Genomic DNA, 13,565 nt, shown 5'->3' on the forward strand with positions numbered 1-13,565 from the left:
CGTTTCTGAAGAAGAGAAATTTGTTAACATCGAGTATAGATTTAAGTGTCAGGAAGTCATTTCTGAAAGTATTTGTATGGAGTGTAGCCATGTATGGAAGTGAAACATGGACGGTAAATAGTTTGGACAAGAAGAGAATAGAAGCTTTCGAAATGTGGTGCTACAGAAGAATGCTGAAGATTAGATGGGTAGATCACATAACTAATGAGGAAGTATTGAATAGGATTGGGGAGAAGAGAAGTTTGTGGCACAGCTTGACCAGAAGAAGGGATCGGTTGGTAGGACATGTTCTGAGGCATCAAGGGATCACCAATTTAGTATTGGAGGGCAGAGTGGAGGGTAAAAATCGTAGGGGGAGACCAAGAGATGAATACACTAAGCAGATTCAGAAGGATGTAGGTTGCAGTAGGTACTGGGAGATGAAGAAGCTTGCACAGGATAGAGTAGCATGGAGAGCTGCATCAAACCACTCTCAGGACTGAAGACCACAACAACAACACAACAGTAAAAATTGGCAAGGGGAGTAAATATGGTGCCTTAACTTCCAGATCGTCTTACCTAACGTCATTGCCCTGCATTGAATAGCAAACCTCTCCTCATGAAGTGCGGGCTGTTGACGGCTGTCCACCTGTCGGATGAGAACGTTAAACTCAGCGGTCCCGTCTGTGCTACTTGACAGGAGTGTACCATGGGCCAGCAATGTGTCTCACCCCATCCTCACCCGTCATCGACAAGTACATGTGCCAGCGAGAGCTTTCACACCATCCCTACCCGTGATCGACAACTGGATATGGTAGCAACGACTTTCGCCCTGTCCCCACTTGTCATCGTAAACTACAGGAGCCAGCAATGGCTTTCACTCTATTCGTACCTGTCATCGACAACTACAGTACATTGCACACCATAACCATCCACACAACCCTAACACACACTTGACATTTCATTATACGTTCAAGGAAGACAACAATACACGACTTCCATTGGTACCTTCTCGCCGGCCGGTGTGGCCGTGCGGTTCTAGGGGCGTCAGTCTGGAACCGCGTGACCGCTACGGTCACAGGTTCGAATCCTGCCTCGGCATGGATGTGTGTGATGTCCTTAGGTTAGTTAGGATTAAGTAGTTCTAAGTTCTAGGGGACTGATGACCTCAGATGTTGAGTCCCATAGTGCTCAGAGCCATTTGAACCATTTTGTACCTTCCGGTGTTGCGGAATCTTCGGATAAGCCTTCAACTCTCATTTCTTAAGTACAGGACCAACTTTGAGTGACACGAGGGAAGAAAGTGTGGGAGACTACTTGTTGGGTTGAACTTCTGTTAGACTAAATAATATCTTGCATCTTTCAAAACAGTTGACTGACATCGAGGAAATTATGGAAGTTTTAGACCATATACATTTACATCTACATAATTACTCTACAATTCGCAATTAAGTGCCTGGCAGAAGTTCCATTGAATCGCTCTGCAGCTCTTTCCCTACCGTTTCACTCTCGAACAGCACGCTGAAACAACGAACACTTAAATTTTTCTGCGTGAGTTCTGGGTTCTCTCATTTTATGAAAATGATCATTCCTCCCTATGCAGGTGGGCGCCAACAGAATATTTTCATACTCTCAGGAGAAAGTTGCTGATCGAAATTTCATGAGATGATTCTGCCACTCGAATCCGCCTATCATATCCGTGACATTCTCCCCCCTGTTTCGAGATAACTGATTGGAGAAGAAATTTTTACCCTTAATTCAACAATGAGCTCTAATTTTGATGTTCGTTTCACGTCTTATAAGTACATTTATTATTTATAAAGGTACAATTGCTCCAAATACAACACTATGGACAGCAAATAATAACAAAACGCATGTGCTATAACCATATACATTTAAAATAAAAATCTAATAAATTATTTAATGACCAAATGAATTTAACATAGCTAAATAAGCGGTTTAAAAATAGGTTTAATTTCTCTGCTACTGATTATAAAGCTTCATTTCAGAAATTTGTTTATTCATCATTCAGTCTACTGAAGTACGTGAACCGGTGAAGCGTGAACACTAACTCATCAAGCATTTTTAGTCGTAATGTATTTGTGAGAGTACAGTGGATTACTGAATTATAAAAGGATAAGTTGAATTCTTCCAGAATGCAGCCAGTGCCGACATTTCACGATGTACTGTGCACTTGATAAAACATGTTGAACAACGTGTACGATCCATTCAGCACCTGCAAAGGAAACAATGATTCAGTGCACCTTTTGAAGAAAAGTTAAAGCAGTTTTAATAGTTCTCAAGGGTAGAAGACAACCACAAAAATTTTCTATAGTCGCTTCTAGCAAGGAGACCATCTTCATACCATTTAAACCTTCTTTGTCCCTTATATCCTCTGAAATCGTCAGCCGCTGTTTGTCTATATCGTTCAAAACGACATCATGTATTCAATGTATCAATGTATCAATGTATCATGTATGAATGTATAATTCACGCTGTTCTCTTGTCCTCATCTAAATTTAGAACAAGAACTGAACAGGTAAGATACGGGGAGATCAAAAAGTCTCTCAGCAGTGCCGTATGATTGTTATCCGCGCGTGCCGTGTGCCGCAGCGAATATTGCAAAACGAAGCTCAGTGAAATACAAGTTATTAATTTATTGAATATTCATTTTAACTTAAAAATTTTCACATTAAACGTTGAAAGCGTCCCCCCTGTTGTTGAATACACAATTCAATTCGTCTAATCATGTTACCAAACACAAGCTACAACATTTCTTCTGTAACAGAAGCAGTGAAAGTGGATATTGCAGTTTTCAATTCATCGATGGATTTTCGACGGTTTTTATAGGCAGTTGCTTTCGCTGCACCCCAGAAGAAAAAGTCAGGTGATGTTACGTCAGGCGATCGTGGAGGCCAAAGTCCCTGTGAAATTATGCCATCGCCAAAAACATCAGCAAGCAGTGACATTGAAACACGAGCTATATGCGCGGTTGCACCATCTCATTGAAAATAACGTTTCAGTATTTCACTTTACACAAGTTCTCCTATGAATGGGTACAGAATATCACTGCAATATCGTTGTGCGTTTATTGTTTCGTTGAAAAACTCAGGCAGACGAACAATCATACGGCACGTGGGGCTAACAATCATACGGCACTGCGGAGACTTATTTAACACCCCGAGTAAGCACACGTAACAGAAAAACGAAAGAATGTAATCAGAGGGCAAAGGCCGTCAGTCCCCACTTCATCATCAAGGAACTTGAGACCCTAAGGAAACCCTAATTCTACAACGCCACAGTTCTTCTCGAAATGTCATATGATACGTTATATACACACGCAGATAGATATACATTTCGTTTCATAGATCCACAGTGACGAGGACCTCAAGCGTGTAGTTTTGTAGGTCGGGTTGACAGAGGAGATAGAGAAGATCCAAAGAAGAGCGGCGCGTTTCGTCACAGCGTTATTTGGTAAGCGTGATAGCGTTACGGAGATGTTTAGCAAACTCAAGTGGCAGACACTTCAAGAGAGGCGCTCTGCATCGCGGTGTAGCTTCCTGTCCAGGTTTCGAGAGCGTGCGTTTCTGGATGAGATATCGAATATATCGACTCCCCCTACTTATACCTCCCAAGGAGATCACGAATGTAAAATTAGAGAGATTCGAGCGCGCACGGAGGCTTTCCGGCAGTCGTTCTTCCCGCGAACCACACGCGAGTGGAACAGAAAAGGGAGGTAATGACAGTGGCACGCTAAGTGCCCTCCGCCACTCACCGTTGGGTGGCTTGTGGAGTATAAATGTAGATGTAGATAGTATCAGTTGCATCAGGACTTTATGCTGAATCAGCGGCAATGAGTGAAAATGTCTGTCGGACCATGACTTGAATCAGGGATCTCCTGCTCACTAGGCAATTGCATTAACCGTTGCGCCATCCAGACATAGTACTAATCGCAAACGGGTGGACTGTCTCGGCTAGCAACCCGGCAGACCCACATTCCCACGTAGCGCCACCACTTAACCGTAGTCCCCGCCGTGCCCTCCTTGCAAGCTAATTGCAGATTACCAAAAAAAAAAAAAAAAATGGTTCAAATGGCTCTGAGCACTATGGGACTCAACTGCTGTGGTCATAAGTCCCCTAGAACTTAGAACTACTTAAACCTAACTAACCTAAGGACAGCACACAACACCCAGCCTTCACGAGGGAGAGAAAATCCCTGACCCCGCCGGGAATCGAACCCGGGAACTCGGGCGTGGGAAGCGAGAACGCTACCGCACGACCACGAGATGCGGGCTGCAGATTACCGCTCGAGCTCAAACGCAAATGTTTATCTGCGCTAATGGTAGTGGATTCATAACACATCGAAACGTATGAATTATATGAAAGCAAGGTGTGTGTGTACCTTCGGTCATCTGACAAGCAACATCTAACAATTGTCCAAAGTAGAAGAAAACGACATTCAATCTATGCGGAAAAGTGGCTGTTACACGGTATACAATTCTTTATATTTATTTTAGGAGAAGGATACATCCTTACGGACCTGCAGGAACATTTCTCTGGAGAGTTTGCAGGTTTTCCCGACAGTGATCTCCAGAGGTCGATTCACCATCGCCATGAAGATCAGCAGGCTGCGTCTAAAACGGGCGTCACTCTCGTTCCATCCACAGCTGAATGCGGAGATCATCAATTTCTCGCTCTGAAACAGGAACGGATGCGTTGACGGAGAATCTGGAGCAGAAAATATATGTGTGGCTATTATATTAATCACAAGACATTTAAATTTCTCCGTTCCATGAGTGTGTTTACGGCAGACCTCGTTATACACGCTTAGCGAATGGACTTTGGTTTGGTATATCAAGACTACAAGGAACGTATTTGCAATAATAAAAAAGCTACGTGACTATTATTGCGATGTGATAATTAAAACTATGTGACTATCCCTCGCAAAAGGGATGCTGTTCCGTGACAAAGTCACACGTTTGCCATGTTCCAACAGGACAGCGGCACTGTTTAGGTCATCTGTCCTTCCCAATGTTTGTTTGACGAATAAGTGGATGAACTTTAACAGTCATATTAATAAAAAGTAGCAGCGATTTACACTACTGGCCTTTAAAATTGCTACACCACGAAGATGTGCTACAGACGCGAAATTTAACCGACAGGAAGAAGATGCTGTGATATGCAAATGATTCGCTGTTCAGAGCATCCATTCAAGGTTGGCGACGGTGGCAACACCTACAACGTGCTGACATGAGGAAAGTTTCCAACCGATTTCTCATACACAAACAGCAGTTGACCGGCGTTGCCTTGTGAAACGTTATTGTGATGCCTCATGTAAGGAGGAGAAATGCGTACCATCACGTTTCCGACTTTGATAAAGGTCGGATTGTAGCCTATCACGATTGCGGTTTACCATACCGCTACATTGCTGCTCGCGTTGGTCGAGATCCAATGACTGTTAGCAGAATATTGAATCGGTGGGTTCAGGAGGGTAATACGGAACGCCGTGCTGGATCCCAACGGCCTCGTATCACTAGCAGTCGAGATGACAGGCATCTTATCCGCATGGCTGTAACGGATCGTGCAGCCACGTCTTGATCGCTGAGTCAACAGATGGGAACGTTTGCAAGACAACAACCATGTGCACAAACAGTTCGACGACGTTTGCAGCACCATGGCGTGATGGCATGGGGTGCTATTGGTTACACGTCTCGGTCATCTCTTGTTCGCATTGACATTTTGAACAGTAGATGTTACATTTCAGATGTGTTACGACCCGTGGCTCTACCCTTCATTCGATCCCTGCGAAACCCTACATTTCAGCAGGATAATGCACGACCGCATTTGCAGGTCCTGTACGGGCCTTTCTGGATACAGACAATGTTCGACTGCTGCCCTGGCCAGCACATTCTCCAGATCTCTCACCAATTGAAAACTTCTGGTCAATAGTGGCCGAGCAACTGGCTCGTCACAATACGCCAGTCACTACACCTGATGAACTGTGGTGGCTTGTTGAAGCTGCATGGTCAGCTGTACCTGTACAGGCCATCCAAGTTCTGTTTGACTCAATGCCCAGGCGTATCAAGGCCGTTATTACGGCCAGAGATGGTTGTTCTGGGTACTGATTCCTCAGGATCTATGCACCCAAATTGCGTGAAAATGGAATCACATGTCAGTTCTAGTATAACATAATTGTCCAATGAATATCCGTTTATGATCTGCATTTCTTCTTGGTGTAGCTATTTTAATGGCCAGTAGTGTACAATTGGGGGAACGGAAACAGGCTGACAAAGATAAAAAATATAAGAAAGTAACCTCATGCACAAAATGGGATTCATTGACATTCTGAAAGTACGATAAACCGTGGATGTATAAAGCCGTAATGCGAGTTATCCAGGAACTGAGGACGTTGCTGCTGACGAAAAGTGGGACTCTCATTCGTTCTATGGCAATACTGCTTCTTGGTGGGAATATATGGGAATATAATAAATGCAGTGTCAAGTACGAAAAAAAGGTATTAGACTACAGGAAAACAGCACAAAAATATTGAAAACACAACGTTAATGAATCACTTGTCTATTTACGCAAATTAAAAAGTCGAAACGAAGGTAGGGTAATGTGTCTGCCTGAGCACCACATGAATACAGGAATCAATAAGTTGAGAAGGAATCAAATAAACAAGCAGCTTTTTTCTGTAAAGAAAATGTAGAAAACTGATGATTCTTGGGTTTCTTAAAATTAACCGTAACTTCAAATCAGCTCTTGGAATCACGTGCTTGTGAATTTCTACTGTCCACAAGCTTATTTATTGCAGTTCGTAAATATCTAGCGGAATAGTTTCCGTTGCTGAAAAATTGGTGTTATGTTTCTAGTGTATTCACAGTATACACTAACGGAAAAAAAAGTCGTGACACCAAGAAAGAGTTGTGCCACATGAACGAATGTTGGTAGGCATTAGCGCCAGTTACATAAGAGTGGCGCTAGTAGCGCCACTATGAGAATGCAGATCAAGTTTACTTGAATAAACGCTGCGAAGGTCGTGAGCATTAGTGACCTTTGAGACAGGAGGTGGTAAGCTGATGTTATCAAGACTGCCTTTAAGGCGACAAAAACACCATTACCAACATCTCTCTAAGTTTGAGGAAGGTCGTGTAACGAGGCTACGAGAAACTCGATGTTCCTTCTGCGATACTGCAGAAAGACTTGGAAGGAATGTAGCCACTGGACATGATTGCTGGCAGCGATGGTCACGAGAATGTGCGGTAACAACAAGACTGGGCTCCAGACGGACACATGGCAGTACAGAGAGGGAAGACTGTCTCGTGTTCGGTGATCGTACAGTGTGGTGTGCCTACTGTAAGACCTTCGGTACACACACCATCAGATTATTTGACTTGTCGCTCTAACGAAGTAGGCGAGTGGCAGCAATATGTCTCGTGGTCTTATCGTGGCGTGTTTATCTTCTACCGTTAGGTCAGACGATAGAAATGCCACTTGCACGCTTAGAGTAGCAGATTGACGGTGACCAACTTTAAACAGAACTTGATTAATTTTCACACACATTTATTAAAATAATAAATAACATAGACATTACGTAACTTGATTCTGGATGCTGTTTACAATTGACAATCTGAAGTGCCTTAGGTCTTGGTACGTTAATCTCATTCTCACACATCTCTGATACTTGACAAAGTGTCTATACATCTCTCTTCATGGCTATGTACAGGAATGTGATAATCTTATTAGGCGCAGACTGAAACTTGACTACAGACTAATGCAGACTGATGCAGACTGGCTAATCGGAGGTCTGTACACTCGTTATAATACCTCGAGCTTTCAGGTATCACTGCGCGAGTGTGATCCGCGAGGAGTAAAGGTTCTATGTTAGCAGCAATCTCATTGGCTGCGAGCCATATTAATACGCGGATCGGCGGAAGCAGAATTTAGTCTGTCTCTAAGACAGCGCCATCTCATAGTGCGGAGATGGACGAGCGCTGCGCCTGCTCTGTTGTGCTTAGGGGGGCGCGCTCTAGTGGGAAAGTTGTGTACGCGCTGACTACGCGGAACTGTGTACACAACAGGCTCTGACGCATCGTACTGCATTTGCAGCAGCAATTCGAACAGCAGTTGGTATCACAGTGATACAACGGACTGTTGCAAATCTGTTACTTCGAGGACAGCTCTGAGCCAGATGCTTTGTAGCGTGCATTCTGCTGTCCCCAAACCGCAGCCACTTGAAACTTCAGTGGCGTCAACCGAGAGCTCAGTGGAGGACAGGGTGAAGTTTCCTGATAAAAATGGTTCTGCCTCGATGCCAATGACGACCGCGTGTTGGTTAGGAGAAGGTCTGTTGAAGGTCTTCAACGAACCAGTCTGCGTGTACACACACTGGATCTACATCTTGGCTATTTCGTACGACAACAGGAGCGTATGACATTAGGAGGACTCTCATGGTTATCTGTGGTTATCCCAAGGACCTCGACTGCAAAATTGTACGTCATTCTGATGATTCGACCTGGTTTGCAACCGTTTATGAACAGTATTATAGCGGATGTTTTCCAAAAGGACAACACTCACCCACATACCGCTGCTGTAACCTAACATGCTCTACAGTGTGTCTACAAGTTGCCTTGACCTGCTCGATCGCTAGATCTGTCTCCAAACGATTGGACGTCATCGGACGACAACTCAAGCGTCACCCAGCAACAGCAGTAACCGTCCGTGTATTGACCGACCAAGTGCAAGGGCATGAAACAGTTACACCTCTTATTAACGAACCATCATCTCACATTTGCATTGGCTTTTCTCACTCTTACATTAACCTGTGATCTTGCAATGCTAATCACTTACATATGTTACTTAGACAAATTTATTCCCGATATTTTATTATTCTGTCAATTATTTTTTGTTGTTGCAATTTTTTCGGTCAGGGTATTTTCACTGACTTCAGTGAAATCGCCATCCTATCGTCAGTATCATTGGGTGTATTTCTCAATTGACATAAAAATATTATTGTTGGATCACTTACAAACTTGGCTTATTCCTTTCAAACTTAAATTGTTTCTGAAGGAAGGAAAATTTTTGTTTGCTCTAATACTCTTAAGTGCCTTACGACTCATTTTAGAAGCAAGATTTATACAAATATACCCGTTTCCAAAATATACGTTGTACACAATTGCGTACACTGGGTCGCATGCTACATTGAAATCATTGTAGACAAAAATACACAAATTTACATAGAGCATTTAAATGTGAATTCCTTTACACATGCAGTACAGATAAAATTCACAAAATTTTAGTTAACAATAAAGTACGTCGGGAATTACACTCATACTTTACTTATAATTTACATGAAATGAACAGAAACAACTGTTTTCTTTTGACAAACAAAAAGATGTACATACTATTTTTAATATTTTACTCTCAAACGGCCATTGCGATGTGGAAATTTTCATCCAGCAGGCAATACACGATCTTCATTTAGAGGCAAGTTTCGTGTTCTGTCATTTTAAAACTCTAGGGCCTCCTTGTCGCCTTTGAACAGGACTACCTCAAGGTGTGGCAGATAGTCGATATCTTTTTTATTCGTTATATCTTAACCCACTTAACACTAAAACATCAGTGAACCTCATGAAGATATGTTGGAGACGCATTATTTTCTTCGTTGATAGACGAGTTGCTTTGTCACTCGTGTATTCCAGCCAACTCTGTACTACAGGTACGTCAACAGCATGGAAAATTGCTCTAAATTTTTATTTCGTAGCTTTCATAAAAAATTGTGAAATATATCATTTGATCGAAAAGATCAAATCCACCCATCCCATGATGGTAGCCTCTTACAGTGTCTGTAGTCGATAGTAACATTGCAAGTGATGTTAAATGTTATTATTTTTACATAAATAAAATATTACCTTCAAATTGTGAGCTACACCCTTAATTTTTGTACATGGAACTAGTGAATTTACGCATGGCACTTTGGTTGTCTACATCTGCGGTCACTTTCAGAACTCAAATTAAATATCAAATGAACTAATTTAGTACGACTGCAATCTGGGTTACTGGTGTACCCGTATATCACCACAATAAAATAAAAACAGTGTATGGTTGGAGAGTATGCATCAGAACAGTGGTGCATTTAAATTTACAAAAGTAATGAGTAGTTTTTATACATCTTTTTATTACTGTTATCAAGCTGACAAATTTTACAAAAAAAAAAAGATAAACATAAATCAGGAAAGGGATGGTGCTTCATTGGCAAAACATTCATTGGGGTGGAAACGTCATTAGTTCTCCCCTGAATTAATCCCTTTTACAACGCAGTCAGACTTTGTTTACATGAGTCCACTGTGAGACCGGATAATATTCAAATGGAATCAACTTCGACCAGGTACACCACAAACTACGGGTCACAGAGAACAGAAAGCTGTTAATATCATTTAACAACCCTTCACTGGTATAGCAATACTTTACCCTTTCACTTTTATTCAGGTGGCAGCAGAAAACGGCACGCAGTGGCGAGGAGTGGAATGCTGCGGGAACTGTAATATTCTGACACGTCCACGAAAATTTGCAAGCACCACAGACTAGCGTTCTGCTTATTAGAAAGTGGTAAACTTCCTGAGGTGCACCCATTCGCTGGTCTGACTCACAAGCACGATGGCGCGTCCTGGAATTGTCAAACGTCAGACGGCCGACTCAGTACGATTAAGTTCACACCCGTGACTCACGATATGTCCTAGATGATATGCAGTTCCACTGTTGGTACAGTTGGAAACTGTTACAGCGTAACGTCAAGCACCGGCACGCCAGTCGGAAACGAGAGAGCCGAGAGGTCTGTGAAGAAGACGTCAGCCAATTGCACGCTGACCGACACCTCTCCAGGACGCCAGCGGCCTCTATGTGAAGAGGACATAAGCGCCACGCCGATTGGTCGCAGCCCAGTTCTACAGCAGCATCAAGATTAGGCACTTCAAGACCAGCGACTTGGGAACTGTAATACTGAAAAACAACATAAAAAACAATATTCCATTCGAGTCCATAGATGTATCACGGCACTGCACTGAACAAATATTTGAATATTGTGCGGGGGTAGTTGAATGTAGTGAAGCTAAACTTCTAATTGTTGTTGTCTATAGATCCCCTAACTCTGAATTCAGATCATTTCTGCTCAAGCTAGAGAGGGTTCTTGATTTACTTTGTAGGAACTACCAGAAATTAGTTATATGTGGTGACTTCAATATAGATTTTGCATATGATGGTGCAAGAAAAAGGATGTTTGTAGATCTCCTAAATTCATATGATCTGTTGCAGTCTGTGTTTGTTCCAGCTAGTGCAGGGGAACAGTAACACAGCCATAGACAATATATTTATTCATCCTTCATTACTAGATTGACATTCTTTTAGTAAAAAAGTGAATGGCCTTTCACACCATTGTGCACAAAGTTTAACATTAAAACGCGTTTGTACTCAACATAGATGATAAATATAAGCTTTCCTTAACACATTTCTCAAGCTCTTTGAGAGTTGTTTTCGATTAGAACGTTCTACGCGGGGTGCTGGCAGTAATAGGCAGCAGGGGTGGCTGACTAGTGGGGTAAGGATATCATGTAGAACAAAGCGGGAATTATATCAAAATGAAAGTAGTCACAATCAAACTACAGTAGCCCATTACAAACAGTATTGTAAGATGCTTAAAAATGTTATTATGAAGACAAAGAGTATGTGGTACGCAAATATAATAGCTAATTCAGAGGATAAAAATAAAACCATATGGTCAGTTGTGAAGGAAGTGTCTGGTCAACAGCACAAGATCGACGATGTAGTCGGTTCATAGTAAAAATATTTCTGTTACTGATAAATCAGATATATGTACAGTACTTAACAATCATTTTCTGAACATTGCTGGTGAATTAAATAAAAATTTAGTTTCTACAGGAAATCATATAACTTTCTTGGCAAATGCTTTTCCGAGATTGATGTCTGAAATACTCCTCTGTGATACAGACAAGAGGGAGATTGAGTCAATAATTAAATCACTGAAGACTAAGGACTCTTGTGGTTATGGTGGAGTGTCTAGCAGAATATTAAAGTACTGTGCTGCACATGTTAGCCCTGCATTTATCCATATTTATAATTTTTCCTTTAAGAATCGTCAGTTTCCTGAGCGATTTAGGTACTCAGTAGCAAAGCCACTTTATAAAAAGGGAGAAAGGGATAATGTAGACAATTTTAGACCTATTTCTATGCCATCAGTGTTTGCAAAAGTTATTGAGAAGGCTGTGTATGTAAGGATAATTGATCATTTTATATCATACAATTTGATATCAAATGTACAATTCGGCTTTAGGAGTCGTTTAACAACTGAAAATGCTATATTCTCTTTTTCCTGTGAGGTACTGGATGGGCTAAACAAAAAGTTTGAAATGATTGGCGTACGCTTTGATTTAACTAAGGCATTTGATTGTTTTGATCAGAAAATATTGCTCCAGAAGTTGGACCATTACAGAATGTAGGGAATAGCTCACAATTGGTTCACCTCTTACTTTAGCAACAGGCAGCAAAAGGTCATTATTCACAATGTTGATACCGGCTGTGATGTGGGATCTGAGTGGGGTACTGTCAAGTGGGGGGTACCCCAGGGATCAGTGTTGGGGCCACTCCTGTCCCTTATTTATATAAATGATATGCCCTCTAGTATTACGGGTATCTCTAAAATATTTATGTATGTTGATGACACTAGCTTGGTAGTAAGGGATGTTGAGTGCAACATTGACTCGGTTTCAAATAGTGCAGTACATGACCTCAGTTCATGGCTTGTAGAAAATAAACTAACGTTAAATCATAGTAAGACTCAGGTTTTACAGTTTCTAACACACAATTCAACAAAACCTGAGGTTTTAATTGCACAGAATGGGCATATGATTAGTGAAACTGAACAGTTCAAATTTCTAGTTGTTCAGATAGATAGTAAACTGTCGTTGAAAGCCCACGTTCAGGACTTTGATCAAAGACTTAATGCTGCCATTTTTACTATTCGAACAGTATCTGAAGTAAGTGATCGTTTGACACGAAAGTTAGTCTACTTTGCTTATTTTCATTCGCTTATGTCGTATGGTTTTATATTTTGCGGTAACTCTTCCCATTCTAGGAGTATATATTTGACTCGGAAATGGGTGGTGTAAGTTCACAAACCTCTTGTCGCCTCCTGTTCACGAGTAAGTGTATTTTGACATTGGCATCTCAATATATTCATTCCTTACTGTCATTTCTCGTTAACAATATTAGCTTATTTGCAAGAGTAAGCAGCTTTCACTCGGCAGAAATCAAACCTGCATTTGAATCGGACTTCCTTAACTCTTGAGCAGAAAGATGTGCAATATACTGCTGCATCCACTTTCAATAAGCTACCACTCGAATTCAAAAACCTTAGCAGTAATCCACGCGCTTTCTAATCGAAACTGAAGAGTTTCCTCGGGGCTCACTTCTTCTATTCTGTCGAGGGGTTCATTGGAAAATTAAGCCAATTCTTGTTGCATTGTAGACTGCGTTTACTTAAACTTATGGATTGACTTTTTTGGGTTCATAAA

The 13,565-nt window shown here is 41.7% G+C and overlaps 1 protein-coding gene across 1 annotated transcript in view; it reads right to left on the reverse strand.

Annotated features, from left to right (window-relative positions):
* Positions 1–2,090: 2,090 nt before the first annotated feature.
* LOC126160221 (odorant receptor 43a-like) overlaps positions 2,091–13,565 on the reverse strand; it is a 122,413-nt gene continuing 110,938 nt past the window's right edge. Inside the window, exons 7-8 of the mRNA XM_049916896.1 lie at positions 4,520–4,675; positions 2,091–2,215 (exon numbers count right to left, since the gene is read on the reverse strand). Coding sequence (XP_049772853.1) covers positions 2,156–2,215; positions 4,520–4,675 — 216 coding nt within the window. The 3' untranslated portion in view covers positions 2,091–2,155. The remainder of the gene's footprint in view (positions 2,216–4,519; positions 4,676–13,565) is intronic.

The sequence above is a fragment of the Schistocerca cancellata genome, chromosome 1 (assembly GCF_023864275.1).
Source record: "Schistocerca cancellata isolate TAMUIC-IGC-003103 chromosome 1, iqSchCanc2.1, whole genome shotgun sequence".
Taxonomy (NCBI): Eukaryota; Metazoa; Arthropoda; class Insecta; order Orthoptera; family Acrididae; genus Schistocerca; species Schistocerca cancellata.